Genomic DNA, 15,663 nt, shown 5'->3' with positions numbered 1-15,663 from the left:
GTTTCCAGTTTCAGAAGAGATCTTACTATTTGTAATGTAGTTATTAAATATGTTAACCTTTTTTCTATCGACTGCTCGACACATAGATGTAAACTTTATCTGACAAAAGACTTTTCTTTTGCATTCAACAGGCAAGCGATTGTTTTTCTTTTCCCCTTTCTTTCACCATCCTTTGTTTTGCAGATTTATTTAAGCAGAAATACATTTCTCTTTCTGTCTATCTTTCTCTCGCTGCACTCATTTAATGATATTATATCTGTTCGTTTTAGTCCAGATATATGCGGAGTATCTGGAGGATCAAGTGTTGTTGCCATGACAACCATCCACCAAGTCACTTGGTGTGCCAATAGATTCAGGAGGCACAAATTAAAATGAAACTTACAATGTTCTGCTCTCCCCTCCAGTCTGCCAGGCATAAATTTTCTCATCCTGTCAGATTGATTTCTAACCGCGCTCTAATGAACGCATGATACCGCTCCAGCTCTCTCCAATGCCCACATGAGGTTTACTTAAAAAATCTATCCTATTGATTTTTAATGCACTGATCACAGGCGAAAAATGAGTAATAACAGATGAAAGATGAAGAGATTAAAATGATCAAAGATTTACATTAACACACAAGGCGTTTAGCAGACACTCTCAGAGTACTTCAGATGCCTAAATATTATTTGTTATTTGAATTCTTCCCTTCCGCTACAGCTCTTAAATCGTATGTATTTACAGTATACTTGCAATAGTTAATAACACTTTTTTAAAGTCAGTTATCTGATTTTGCAAATGAACTCTTCAGATCTACTTTTGTTTATTGTTACTTTATGTTTGTTGATCCAGAAAGTGTCATTTATACAGCTTGAAAATGGAAAAGGCGTAGAAAAATGTATTAATATGTACGATTCATACATGCTGTAAAAGTATTGCTTATTTCATCAGATTAATTAATGTTGATGATAACTTCACTGTATTTATTGCAAGGTTATTTTAGTTTACTCAAATTAAAACTGTGAAAATGTTACTGCTATCTCAAAATAAAATATTGACATAACAATTTATCGGAAAAACTAAATGAAAAATGTAAATGTTGCCTCAGAAAAACGACTAAAATGATAATAATAAAAAATAATTGATCTTATAGCAACATAAAAAAATGACAAAAGCATATACTGTATCAAAATTGCAAAAACTTTAATTAAAATTAACATAAAAAATAAAAGCTAATTAAAAATATTATTAAAAAGGAAATAAAACTATAATAACTCTGATTTATTGATGTTAACTTTATTATACACAATGGTGAGGTGTCATAGAACGTTCCTACAAGGTTTTTGTAACATCAGAAATTTGTGTACAATTCAGTTATAAAGTTAATTTTTGATCATGTGTATAAATACTGTCACTACAATATCAGTACACTTTTATTATCTGAAAAAACATCTCACAGCTGTAACAAACTTGTATCAATCTAATCAATCAAAACAAATTGGAATGTGAATATTTGAATCTGAAATATATAGTGTGACCGTGGTGTTGAACCGACGTGTATATTTTGGCAGATTTTATTAAGAGAATCTCCATATCATTGCTAAAACGACGTCACTATTTTTGTGGTCCATGCTTTTTGGACAAGTAGCACATTAGTATTATGGCACACTGTAGTATTGAGTATTCAGTACCACGGTACTGCGGTAAAACACTGCGGTATTACCATCCGCAGTATTTTGTAAAAGTTCTGAAAGTATAATTTTGACCATAAACTATTGTGATTTGTGCAGAAACTCCTACAACATCATGAAATGTTTTAATAGGTTACATACAGATGTTGTTGTTGTTACATTTCCTAAGGGTCATATATCTGACATGTGAAAGAAGCACTCATATTCATGCTGAAGAAATCAAGCGCTCACAGAATTCTCAGGACCGTTCCCTAGCAACAGGGATGTTCAGGAGAAACGTTTGATGTGTTCAGAGATGGCAGGTTCTCACGTTAGTTTTCTACAACACACTACAAATCACTTGTAATAATGTCATTATGTGGATGGGTTAGGCTCACGGGTCGCTCTGTTTGTTCATAAACATGAGATTTTTCTCCCCTCTTGTAGCTTGTGACAGATATAATAAAGAGACAGGAAGACGGTGCGCGGATGTCAGCGCTTGATGTCAGCTTTGAAGGACAGAACAGAATTCAGCAGTTTAATTTATGAGTTCAGTCTAGGGTAGGCCTACATGTCGAATGGAATGAAGGGAATGTGCTCTCAGAATAGAGGAAGGCCACAGTTACTTTATTAATTTGCGTATTCTAAATGTGACTTCACTAATTTATGTTTAAGAAGTCTAAAAGAGACGAGACTTTTTTTCTCAGAAACAACCAGAGCCATGTGTTCTAGACATAAGGTTCTGGGGAATTTTACTGTTGAAAGAGAACATTTTTAGCAAAAAAAAGCTTATTCAATTACAATTTTATTTTAAGCATCTTAATAGTGATAACCTTGTCGTAGTTTACCCTCACGCTGTTCCAGATTAATATTAAATACCCATGGAACATGGAATTTTGCAAACCTGTATGAACCTTTATTTCCTAAAGAATACGACACGCAGAAGGCATCTTATGCCACAAAATGTTTCGCAAACAAAATAAAGTCATATGGTTTTAAAACAACCTGAGGATAAAGTTTTATTTTTCAGTGAACTTCTTGGGTGCATTACAAAGTTGTTTTCATTTCATGCTAGGTTGAACTTGTATGCGCTTGTTCTATGTTCAATGTCCGTGCACGTGCGCTCGGAGAGGTGTTGTGGATGACTGGTATGAATCATGAGTCACATGATGCACCTGTTACATTGCCTATAAATAAGAGGATAGGTGAGACGGCGGCTCTCAAATCACTCATGCGCTTCTGCCTCACATCTCCGCCTCGATCTCATCTCATTCTAACCTCGCAGGATTATTTGTGGTGAAAAGTGCCACCATTTGATTGTATGCTATTTCTCACTCGATCTGACGGCCTTCTATTTCGCAGTTTCCTCGAGGTGACACAATACACTCTCTTCTCCTCCCTTGGTTTTGGCTCTCGTTTCTGTTGTTATGTGTGAAAGATTAGCAACTTCTTCCTTTAAGCGCTCGTGAGAAGACTGCACCAAATGTATGCATCTGTTGGCTGAACAAACAAAGAAACTGCGTATCCAAAGCTTTTCCAAAAGTGGAAAGTGTGTTTGCTTCCAATAATAGTGGCACGTGTTTCTGTGGGTTTTAAAGGTCCAGTGTGTACTTTTTTGGAGGACCTTTTGACAGAAATGCAATATAATATACATAACTATGTCTGCAATGTATGTATGACGACCTTACATAATGAAACGTTATGATTTATTACCTTAGAATGAGCTATTTCTATCTACATACACCGCGGGTCCCCTTACATGGAATCCGCCATGTTGTTTCTACAGTAGCCCTAAACGGACAAACTGCTCTACAGAGCGCGTTTCGTAAATACATTATCTCCTTCGGCAAAGAAGTGAAAACGTGATGCCATCTTAGTTCTGTGCTTCAAAAGGAAGGGGTGAGGGGTGGAGTGAGCTGTTTGTTGCAATTCGCAACCTCACCACTAGATGCCGCTAAATTTCAATGCAGTTTCTAGATCCTTAGCCTTACTGTGACACTTTATGTCGTTTTTTACTTTGTCACCTGCCATGCTTGTCCTTTACTTAATACTCTTATGTAGACGTTCAGAAACTGCGGTGTTGTTTTGTTCTAGCCTCACCTTGTCTTGCTGGTATCTCAGTCTGAATCGGAATTCATCCCATGACTGGTGCATAGATAGCGGACTATAATTACCCAGCTAAGCACTAAAACAGAGCAGATAATGAAAGCACACTTTAATGAATAGCCACGTCAGGCACAGCCTGGCACGGGTCCATGCGCCATGTGCACCCCCATGGTGTTACTTTAGTGGTAGATGTGGACCGCTGGTACAGAGAGAGCTAATGCATCTTATTGCAGCTGGGTCAAAGCCAATGCACACTGATGCTGACGGTGCTGAGACTGAAGAATACTACATGTCCTGTATATAATCCTATATATATTTATATATGACTTCATATAAATGTACTGAATATAATAAGATATTTTTGAAGAAAGTTGGTAACCAAACATCACTGGACCCCATTGACTTACAAAACCACTGAGACATTTCTCAAAATATCTTCTGTTGTGTTCTACAGAAGAAGGAGTCACGTTTCGAACGACACGAAGGCGCATAAATGATGACAGGATTTTTATTTGTGGGTGGTCTTTAAGATGTTTACTGTAGTGCAAGTGTTTTCCAAGAGTTTCTACAGTAGGTGGAAGTCGTTGCTCATGTGTAGAAAGTGTATTCGATTTTTTCAGGTCAGAGCAGGATCTCTGGGGTCCAAGTCAGATGTCAGAGAGTCACGCAGCTTTGAGAGCATTGGTCAGAGGTCGAGTCAACTTGGAATACTCATAAACGGTCAAATGTGGAGAGTGCTTTCAGAAAACAGCATCAAAACCCAAACCAAACAAACAGAGAGGTTGAGAGTATGTTCTTCTCACAGAGAAAGTGCACTTTGGAGCACTTTCCCTGTTTTCATCCTCTTCCTGTCCGGTATACACAGAAACAAATGAGGGATTATTAATAATGTATGCTTTTAGTGAAGGCCGCCCGGCTGACCACACGCTGAACTCGCACTCTGCCATGCTCCTCCTGTCAGTCAGCTTCGTTTCTTAAAGGAGCAGTTCACCAAAAAATGAGAATCACTTTTGTATTGTTCCAAACCCTGTTGAATAAGGATTTCTTTGCGTCATTGACTGAGGAACAGATTGAAAAAATCTCCTTTTCTCCTTTTAAACTCAAACCACGTGACTTTGGAAAGACAGGAGCGTGTGTGCATAATAATATGATTTTCATTTTTGTGTTGAACTGTTGCTTTGGCTGTGGTGGTTCAGCAGGCGTTCTCCATCAGCAGTCACTGCGGTCTGAAGGTGAAGCGGGTCAGCGCTGTACACGTTGATTTGTTTAGCCAGAGCACCGGCGAGAACCATCTGCCAAGTAATTCAGGTGAGCATCTGCTGAGCTGCAGATGGCAGGAAAAGTGCAGGAGCGGAGGAAGATGCCTGCTCTCAAACAGGTCCGGTTCCTCACGAGCGTCATTGTTGCTGTGTTGGCCTATCAGACCTGCTCTTTTAGGATTATGGCATTGGGATTTGCTTCATATGCAGAGATTCCATTTATTCTTTATTAAGCTTGGATCGTTTATAATGAAGAAGATATTTTGAGAAATGTCTGCGTGGTTTTGTGTCCATTCAATGGAAGTCAATGGGGGCCAATGTTGTTTGGTTACCAAAATATCTTCTTTTGTCATACGGGTTTGGATTGACATGAGAGTTTTGAGATGCATGTTGATATAGTAAGGATGCCAAGTGTAAAAAGAGCTACATGTGCGTGAGATGAAAATAGAAAGTTTGGTGACCTTGTGATGTCTCTCATGTTTTTTAATAAGACTAAAGGAGCCGTCATTGATGTTGTCTCTCTTAGACTCTATATGTGTAAACACTATCAGACCTTTCTTTCCACTTCTCGTCCCTTCTCTCTGAAAAACATGCTCCATAGGGCCGGATCTTCATAAGCACCTGCCGTCCCAGCAGCCCCACAGATTGAGCTGATTACAGGCGTCCTGCTCCAGTGACACTCAGCCCTGTTTCATCCATGTGCCCATATCAACAAACCCTTTACATGAACATACATGATTCCCATATGATCAATACCACCACCATCTTCAGCTCCGAAATTCGAGAGACTCTGACATCTCACAGATCAGATTCAAGTTCACACTGCCCCAACAATTTCATGAAGTTGTGTGTGGTTTTTTTGTGTTTGGTAACTGCAGGATTCTGGCTAGAAACTCACAGTAAATCTGCTCCTTTGTAAATCTGCTCCAGAAGATAAATGAAACCGAATGTAATTTAAATATATTGAGGCGTCTAACATAAATAACTGTTTTTATTTTACATTCTGTTGCTTTATTCTGTTGCTATGATTTTACTTTTTTTTAAGTCCCAGTGAAATTAAAAATTACCTTTTTATTTTTTTTATGAAATATTGCTTTATTGTAAATAGCTTATCAGTGTGGGTCATTCTCTTTTTAAAATTCATTCATCTTCAGTTAAAATCTGAAAATGCACTTCCGCCGTCTAGTGACTATTCATCTCAAATGAGGTAAGTTAGCCGGCTTGGGCGGAGCATCTGTTAACTCCTCCCCTTCAATCTGCTGCAACGACTGTTTTTATACATCCAATCAACTCGCGTTGAAAAACGCAAGCCACGTCTACTATTTTTTCAATCGAAATTCCGTTTCACTGGAAATAAAAACAACTTCCGGTTCACAGGGACTATAAACGTAAAGGTTTCTTAAAGGGACAGTTCACCCAAAAGTAAAAATTGCGTCATTATTTATTCTCCTCATTTTGTTCGAAACCTGTGTATTTTGAGAAATTTCTCAGTGGATTTGATACTCAGATTAAGAATGGAGCATGTAAACAGAGCTTTTTGATTAGCTTAATCCGTCTAGACTCATAATCGTAGTAAACACAAATCGAATTAAGACGGGTGGAGTACTCCTATTTTAGTCGCATTATCGAAGTGCGGTATGTATACACCTTAATGGCACTATTACCGGCGCGTAGGAGCTTTCGCGGCACTTTGCGACAGTTACCAAACCAGTTACCAAACCACCCCTCCGTCGGTTTCGGCGGCTTTTACCCGCTGGTTCGCCTCCACCTGGCCTGCCCAGCTCACAGTATTACCATAGTCTCTCGCATCCTCTGCATTATTCGAGCTTTACCCAATAGTCGTAGCGGCTTAGCTGTGGGGCAAAGAATGGTCCGCCTCCAGCATCATAATTCATTGCGACAATGAAGCAACGGTGCACTGCATTAATAAAGGTCGCTCTCATTCACCCGCCTTAATGCCTCTCCTCAGACGCCTCACATGGATATCGGATTGCGATCAGTTCATTTTGACAGCCAAACACATACCCGGGTCAAAAAATCAGATAGCAAGACGTTCTCTCTCGATTTTCCTTCCAAAAGTTTAGGCTGTTAGCGCCGGAGGCAGACCCCATGCCAACGCCGGTCCCTCAATATTCGGAGCTGATCTTCGAGTAAATCACCCTCTTAAAAACACTGCTAGAGGCCTCTCTCATCCTCATCACCCAAAACATCAGCACCAATCTTTCACCAGCCCACACTCTGACACAGCAGACACTTCCAAAGCTCATGCTCTGCCACAGCAGACACTTTCCCAAAGCCCACGCTCTGCGACAGCAGACACCAGCCCACACTCTGTCCCAAGCCCGTACTCTGTCCCAAACCCTACTCTGTCAAAAGCCCGTACTCTGTCCCAAGCCCACGCCCTGTCCCAAGCCCACGCTCTGTCCCAGCCCAAGCTCTGTCACAAGCCCATGCTCTGCCGCTGCAGACACAAGCCCTGTCCCATGCCCTGTCCAAAGCCCACGCCCGCACTCTGTCCCAAGCCCGCACTCTGTCCCAAGCCCGCACTCTGTCCCAAGCCCACACCCTGTCCCAAACAGACGCCCTGTCCCAAGCCCACGCTCTGTCCCAGCCCAAGCTCTGTCACAAGCCCACGCTCTGCCGCTGCAGACACAAGCCCTGTCCCATGCCCTGTCTAAAGCCCACGCCCGCACTCTGTCCCATGCCCGCACTCTGTCCCAAGCCCGCACTCTGTCCCAAGCCTACGCTACATCCTACACCCACTCCCGTTACCAAGCCATATGCCACATCGGCAGCCTCAAGCCCTGTGCCTTTTGGGGGGAATGCATTACCCGGCTGCTGTCCAGCATCATGCGCCTTTTGGGGGGTACACAGGGTTCCGGCCGGTTCCGAGTTCGGCTCACTCCCCCCATCGAGGGGGAGTGATCTGGGTTCGACAGGAACCGGCGAGCTCGAGGCCCGCCCCCCCCGGACAGCACGCCAAACAAGCATACCCTCGCTACTCCTGCTACCATCAATATTATCTGCATAGGCGAACTAGTGAAATGATGTTTTATTAACAAAGTTCGGGAGGAGCCGGAGCATATAATCAAGCCCGGCTGATGTGCATCAGCAATCGCAGCTGATCCGCATCAATTATCATGACTTTGACCCTATCAGACCCAGCGAACTATTCAATAAATAGGTAACCGTCTTACCTGCACTTTTGCAGTCTTCGACATCCCTCCACCACCCCGGCTCCTCTCCCCAAACTAACTTTTCTCGCAGGACACTGGGGGGTACACAGGGTTCAAGGCTCGAGGCCCGCCCCCCGGACAGCACGCCAAACAAGCATACCCTTGCTACTCCTGCTACCATCAATATTATCTGCATAGGCGAACTAGTGAAATGAAATTATGGAGGGAACGTCAAACGGCATTGCTTAGGGACGTAATGACGTATGCCATTAATCCAACTATGTAGTGTAACATGTAAAACGGGAACATGAAAGGTATATTCTTAAAGCAACTCATGTAAACACCTTAATCGTAATATTAGTTTACTCAGAATAAGGCAAATAATTGGATTACTGACGTCCATGTAAACGTGGTCAGTGATGTCCAAATTGAGTCTCTATGACATGAGCTCAGCTTGTTATTCTAGTTGATGTAACAGGTTAGCTGGTAGCTGATGTGGCTCTCTGCGGTGCTGTGAACAGGTTCTCTTGAATGCAAATACAGAAATCTGTGTGCCGGCTGTAAGAAGCAAACAAACTGCTCTTCGTATAATTTGCTCCACAGTAGCTTTTGTGTGGTGGTAAGATGGAGACTCTTATGGGCGAGTAACCCACTGACCTTCTGGCTACAAACACATGAGAGTTATTTGTATATTACTGTACATTACAGATGTTTATTATTAGTTGCTTTCTGTTTTCTTCTGTGGGTGCATGCCTCTCATTAGCTCGATTCATTGTTGTGATTTCCGCTTTAGGGTGTTTGGATGAAAATTACATTTCTCCCTGGAGAGCACTTTGTAACATTTAGAGTTCGTGCTGATGGAGCGAAAAAAACACGCTCAGAACAGAGGTGCCCTCAAACGCCATGAAATAAAGTGTTTTATCGCAAGCTTAGCTTAGATTACCCTTCCTGACATGCTCCAGTTCTATTACTTTTCTGTGTACTGGAGGCGTGTTTAGAGCGAGGGCTCTTTTAACATAGCAACCACACAGGAAAAGGTATAACAATGCCCTAACCCAGTGGTTCTCAAACTTTTTCGTTGTAAGGCCCCCTCTTGTGTTAAGTGCATCGCTTTGCGGCCCCCCATATAAAGACGTATAATCTTAAACTTAGAATTTTTATTAAACAAAAAACATTCAGTTATACAATGCTGGAACCTCAATTCTTTTGGTTGGTGGTGTCATTTTTCTGATGTTTGATTGCATAAAATCTATGATAAATTTCTGTATTTCATAAAATGCCACAAAATCTGTGGCCCCCCTGGATCCATCTTGGGGCCCCCCAGGGGGCCACGGCCCCCAGTTTGAGAACCACTGCCCTAACCAACCAGATCGCTGTTCAGCTGCTTTGAGGAAACGCAAAAATGTTTAAGAGCACTGTAGAAGTAAAACGGAATTGAATAGAGGTGTGGAGGGAAGACTTCAGGAGGGATGAGAGATATTGCTTTAGCATCATGGCAGCGAACCACCACCAAATACAGAACTGTGTTCTATCGATATTACTTTTTTCAAAAACTTAGGGGACATTTTTGTTCACATTTTGTTTTACAGACCAGTGCACAGTAACCAGATCATATCTGTTTCTACACAAGTTTTGGTTCTTCAGCACCATCTACTATTTTGGCAACTGGGCTTTCCTAGTGGTAAGTTTATATAAAGTGACGTTTATTTACATTAAGGCCAAGGGTGACATTTCGATTGTATTTATTGTAACCTCTCTGTTGTTGTGTTGCAGGTGTTTCTCATCGGTCTGGTTGTGTCGTGTTGTAAAGGGAAGAAATCTGTGATTGAAGGTGAAGTTGATGCAGATGACTCAGATGTCAGTGATGATGAATATGTGCATTAACTCTCCGTCACAACCACCTGACACTCTGCTGGTGTTATTAAAAAGCTCAGTTTTTACTCGAAGTTAAAGCTGGAATAAATATTTCTTTAGCATTTCATTGGTCAGAGAGAAAAATATTTAGGTTCTTAAAAAAACATTGAATGTTTAACTATGCCAAATAGATTTCGTCTCATTAGAGACATTGTCATGTTTAACTTGTAATCTGATATGCTAACTTGTCTTTACTAGTGACCCTCACTACTAAGGGTACGTTGTGTATGCATGTCAAATGACATTTTGTTTTCTACTGTAATACAAAAAGGGTTTTCTCTCTGGCATAAGACCAACTTATGTTTGAAATAAAGACAAGGTACGCTCTTTGTTGTAAAAAAGGTTTAGATTTTGATTATTTAAAATATTTGAGATTTTTATGCTGTTTATCTGTGATTTTGCATCTAGGCATCATCATCTTCCTGTGTTTTTGATGTGCGCTTCCTGTAATGTTGCTTTAATCCTGGTTGAATTACCATCGTTCTGGTGATTGGATCTTAAAAACCCTCTTCATTTATTTGAGATTTTTATTTTTCAAGTATAGCAGTACTTGCAATTAAGTCAAAGTGAACTGAGACGAGACTAAAATGGTTTAACAAATGTATTTATTATACAGTATTAGACTTTTTGGGGGTTCTGAACTTCAGAATGCATGTACTATTGCAGTTTTGAACCATTATTAAAGACTAAAACAGTATTTCTGGTTTTATGTTCATTAATTCACACCTCAAATTCATAAGACAATTTTGAATCTTTTTGAAGGTGCAGAACCAAAGAAATATTTCGGACCTGAAGTTAACTTTGTAAGCCTTGCACTATTGTATATCGCTGCTGTCATGTATTCTTTGCATGTTTTGAAGGACACTTTGCTCATACAATACAGTCAAGATAATACAGCCGTTGATTTAATCAGCATTTCTAGATGTGTAGTAGACTAGTGTGTTGAATTTTAACAAAACCAAACCTCAGGAGTGACATGAAGTCATCCAACAGCAATGTGAAAGACATGAAAACCTTGATTTTTATCACAGTTATCACATAAAAAAACTTTTCCTCAATACATGTAGTAATATTACCTGTTGTATTGCTTAAAATTGAATATGAACGTATTTTCTTTGCAGTATTTGAGGTCTGAAAAAAGACAGAGCATCTTTTGTTATTTTCACAAGTTTTTCCAGTTTTCAATTTCTGCAAATAAATGCAAATAGAAACTATATTTTTATTTGAAATTTGGGAGAAATATTGTTAGTAGTTCACAGAATTAAACAAAAATGATCATTTTGCCTAAACACATACCTAGAAACAGTAAATTCAGAAAACACGAAAATAATTTTGAAGTGGTCCCTTAATTTTTCCATGGCTGCATATGATATTTACATGCAACTGTTTGGATTTGAGTATTAAATCATTATATACATTTTTTCAGGTCAGAAATGTGTTCTGTTCTTTCTGCCCGAAAGACAGCCTACTTTGCATTGTACAGGTTGCTCAAATTTTTACGTTCAATCAGTCTGTTAGAAAAGCTCAAATGAAAACAGAAACAGTGTGTATGTTACATGAATCGGTGATTTACATTTAACTCCGCTGGATTAAATTTGATTGTGTCTAATTGTGAAAAACAGTTGAAGTTTTCACGTCAGCTGTGTTAATTCTCAATCACAGTTATGAATAAAAGTTCACCATAGAGAATTAAGAGTCATCCAGACTCTACGGTTTATACTGTAGATTGCACACATGCTGAGAGCTGTTTGGCTTTTTGCATTTTCTCACCTGGACCAGATGTTCATATGATTCATGATCCATGAAGACACACCAGCCAGACTCTTCAAACAGATGGCACAGTCATCGCAAAGGGAAAAATAACCATTTTCTCCAGCATGCCTATAATAGACCTTAAAACAGTGGTTTGTGACAGCTTTCCCTTACAAAAGGTTTTCCCTTACAAAATGTTTTTTTTACATATCGATTACATATTTTACTTTTTTAAATAAAACAATAAGAGTTTACATGCACCCTGGCAGTTTTTGCAGTCTAACTCATTCTTTAAATAAAAGGAAATGATGAATTTGTTAGATCAAAAGACAGTTAGATAAAAACGTTTTTAAGGTTGAGAGCCATAATGTCGCGTATACGTAATACAAGTGTCCAAATTCATTTTGTAGATTTATTTTGTCATTTTAAAAGTTTGCAGACACTGAATGAAACTGATGCTGGTTAACTGCACATTCACTTCTGTGTAAAATACATGTTAAAAACTGTTGTTTGTTTCCTTGTGGGGTCAACAGAACATTCTTGTTCACTTCAAAACGGTCAACTTTAAAAATGCAGTAAGTGGCAACTTTTTATTTAATGCATTCTCTTTATTCATCTTCAAATGGAATACACTTCTCCAAAGGTGAAGAGAAACATTCTCATGTCACTGCATGTTCGACCCGTGCATGAGGCAGGGGGTTCCAAACAGCACTTTCAAAAGCCGTTTGTCCTGATTGATTTGTTGCCGAAAGGGAAAGACACGATTGACTCATGGATTGAATGTAAAGCTCACAATCACAGATTCCCACTGGACTTCTTGTTTGCTTTTCATGTAGGTCTTTAGAAAAACATACAACGTGATTTTAAAGCAATATTGATTTTCAAAGAAATTGAATTATATTGAAAATGAAATCGAGTTAATTTTGTTTGTTGTTGTATTAACTGGTAACAGCAGACATCTGTTTTATGATGATGTCATATGAACATAGTCATTGTGGCTTAGATATCCTGGGTTTTCAACCCGGCCGGTTGGGTAAGAACTATCCAACATTTTGTTTTGTTCGTATTTTAACCAACCGTGTATTGAAAACAGCCCAGCATTTTTGAGTGTACACCATACTTTTTCGTACACCGCTTTTTTGAGTTACAATATTTACATTCCCCAAAAGTGTAAACATAAATGTAAACTGTGTAAAAATGATATAAGGAGTTAAGGAGTTAATATAAGGAGATAAGGCGTTTTTTAGACCACAGAATACTTGAATATATTCTTGATACAAGTTTATTGTAATTCCCTTATATGCATCAGTAAAGATGGTAATAAGATTTCATTCAGTTTTTTAATTACTTATTATATTACTATGACAATGATTCCTAAGTAGATGTGCATATGATTTTCCTGTTGACCTGTCTGTTCAGTCATTTTGTTCTTATTGTTTTACCAGAAAATAAAAAGCTTTTTTTTAAAAAAAGGAAGTGATAAAAAGACTGCATAAATAGACAAAATGTTGGTGTACAGTACTGTACAAAAAAAGAAAAAAGAAAGAACACCTTTTTAACGTTTTTCTTTTACATCAGAGACGGATGCACTGTGAGAACTCCACCAAGGTACCCAACAGCCCTTTAGCTTTTACCCAATAGCTTTATTTGAATATAATATTAGTAATATACCAGTAAACTGGGCATGAGATATTGTTCATTTTGTTTTATTTTTCTATAATTAATTTTGTGTCTATATTTTATCAGTAGAGATTTTTGTTTCACGTGATTTATTTTGCTCACCTAAATGTCGTAGTCTCACTGGTGGCATTAATATAGGATATTCTATAGCTGCTTTAAAATGATCTGTTTTCTAGCTGCTTTTTAAATAGTCTGACAGCTTCGCATATACTGTACGTCTAACATGGTAACCAATGAAACACCCTGCAATTTTCAGACCCTGCTTATTACACGCAATCACAGGAAGTTTCAAGAGCTTTTAGATTTGCCATTACAATAGTTTTATTTGAGAAATGACACCCTTCACTTACAGGAAACACTTCATACCGTGTAGTGTTAAAGGCGGGGTTCTATATATCTGGAAATGTACAGTAAAGTGGCCGATATTAATGCTGACTAAAGGGGATTTAGATTTTTTGCAGTCTGTGCAGGTGTCACGGTTCAGAATAAACTGATGTGTGTTTACTGTTAATCACCACTGAGCTCCTTTGTCATTATACAGCATTTATCAGCATTACATCACGTTCAGTGTGTGTGTGTGTGTGTGTGTGTGTGGACTTGGTTTTTATATGTTAGTGGGGACCTAAACCTGAACGCACACCAACACATGGGGTCACTGTGGGGACCAAAATTGAGGTCCCCATGGGCAAAACAGCTTATAAATTGTACAGAACGATAATTTTTGAAAATCTAAAAATGCAAAAAGTTTTCTACGATCTATAGGTTTAGGGGTTGGGTTAGGGGTAGGGGATAAAATATACAGTTTGTACAGTATACAACTCATTACGCCTATGGACTGTCCCCACGGAGATAATAAAACATANAGAGAGAGGGGGAGAGAGAGGGGTAAAGAGAGGGAGAGAGAGAGGGAGAGAGAGAGGGGTAGAGAGAGGGGGAGAGAGAGGGGTAAAGAGAGGGAGAGAGAGAGGGAGAGAGAGAGGGGTAGAGAGAGGGGGAGAGAGAGGGGTAAAGAGAGGGAGAGAGAGAGGGAGAGAGAGAGGGGTAGAGAGAGGGGGAGAGAGAGGGGTAAAGAGAGGGAGAGAGAGAGGGAGAGAGAGAGGGGTAGAGAGAGGGGGAGAGAGAGGGGTAAAGAGAGGGAGAGAGAGAGGGAGAGAGAGAGGGGTAGAGAGAGGGGGAGAGAGAGGGGTAAAGAGAGGGAGAGAGAGAGGGAGAGAGAGAGGGGTAGAGAGAGGGGGAGAGAGAGGGGTAAAGAGAGGGAGAGAGAGAGGGAGAGAGAGAGGGGTAGAGAGAGGGGGAGAGAGAGGGGTAAAGAGAGGGAGAGAGAGAGGGAGAGAGAGAGGGGTAGAGAGAGGGGGAGAGAGAGGGGTAAAGAGAGGGAGAGAGAGAGGGAGAGAGAGAGGGGTAGAGAGAGGGGGAGAGAGAGGGGTAAAGAGAGGGAGAGAGAGAGGGAGAGAGAGAGGGGTAGAGAGAGGGGGAGAGAGAGGGGTAAAGAGAGGGAGAGAGAGAGGGAGAGAGAGAGGGGTAGAGAGAGGGGGAGAGAGAGGGGTAAAGAGAGGGAGAGAGAGAGGGAGAGAGAGAGGGGTAGAGAGAGGGGGAGAGAGAGGGGTAAAGAGAGGGAGAGAGAGAGGGAGAGAGAGAGGGGTAGAGAGAGGGGGAGAGAGAGGGGTAAAGAGAGGGAGAGAGAGAGGGAGAGAGAGAGGGGTAGAGAGAGGGGGAGAGAGAGGGGTAAAGAGAGGGAGAGAGAGAGGGAGAGAGAGAGGGGTAGAGAGAGGGGGAGAGAGAGGGGTAAAGAGAGGGAGAGAGAGAGGGAGAGAGAGAGGGGTAGAGAGAGGGGGAGAGAGAGGGGTAAAGAGAGGGAGAGAGAGAGGGAGAGAGAGAGGGGTAGAGAGAGGGGGAGAGAGAGGGGTAAAGAGAGGGAGAGAGAGAGGGAGAGAGAGAGGGGTAGAGAGAGGGGGAGAGAGAGGGGTAAAGAGAGGGAGAGAGAGAGGGAGAGAGAGAGGGGTAGAGAGAGGGGGAGAGAGAGGGGTAAAGAGAGGGAGAGAGAGAGGGAGAGAGAGAGGGGTAGAGAGAGGGGGAGAGAGAGGGGTAAAGAGAGGGAGAGAGAGAGGGAGAGAGAGAGGGGTAGAG

General features: G+C 40.7%; 1 protein-coding gene across 1 annotated transcript in view; it reads left to right on the top strand.

Moving 5' to 3' along the window:
• The window catches only part of lmbrd1 (LMBR1 domain containing 1), a 78,108-nt gene extending 67,307 nt beyond the window's left edge, over positions 1-10,801 (top strand). The window contains exons 15-16 of the mRNA XM_057341697.1: positions 9,780-9,871; positions 9,964-10,801. Of these exons, the coding sequence (XP_057197680.1) occupies positions 9,780-9,871; positions 9,964-10,074 (203 nt within the window). The 3' untranslated portion in view covers positions 10,075-10,801. The remainder of the gene's footprint in view (positions 1-9,779; positions 9,872-9,963) is intronic.
• Positions 10,802-15,663: the final 4,862 nt, after the last annotated feature.

Source organism: Triplophysa rosa, linkage group LG9 (genome assembly GCF_024868665.1).
Source record: "Triplophysa rosa linkage group LG9, Trosa_1v2, whole genome shotgun sequence".
NCBI classification, from domain to species: Eukaryota; Metazoa; Chordata; class Actinopteri; order Cypriniformes; family Nemacheilidae; genus Triplophysa; species Triplophysa rosa.
The sequence above is the reverse complement of the archived record's forward strand: the minus strand, read 5'-3'. Positions and strand labels throughout refer to the sequence as shown.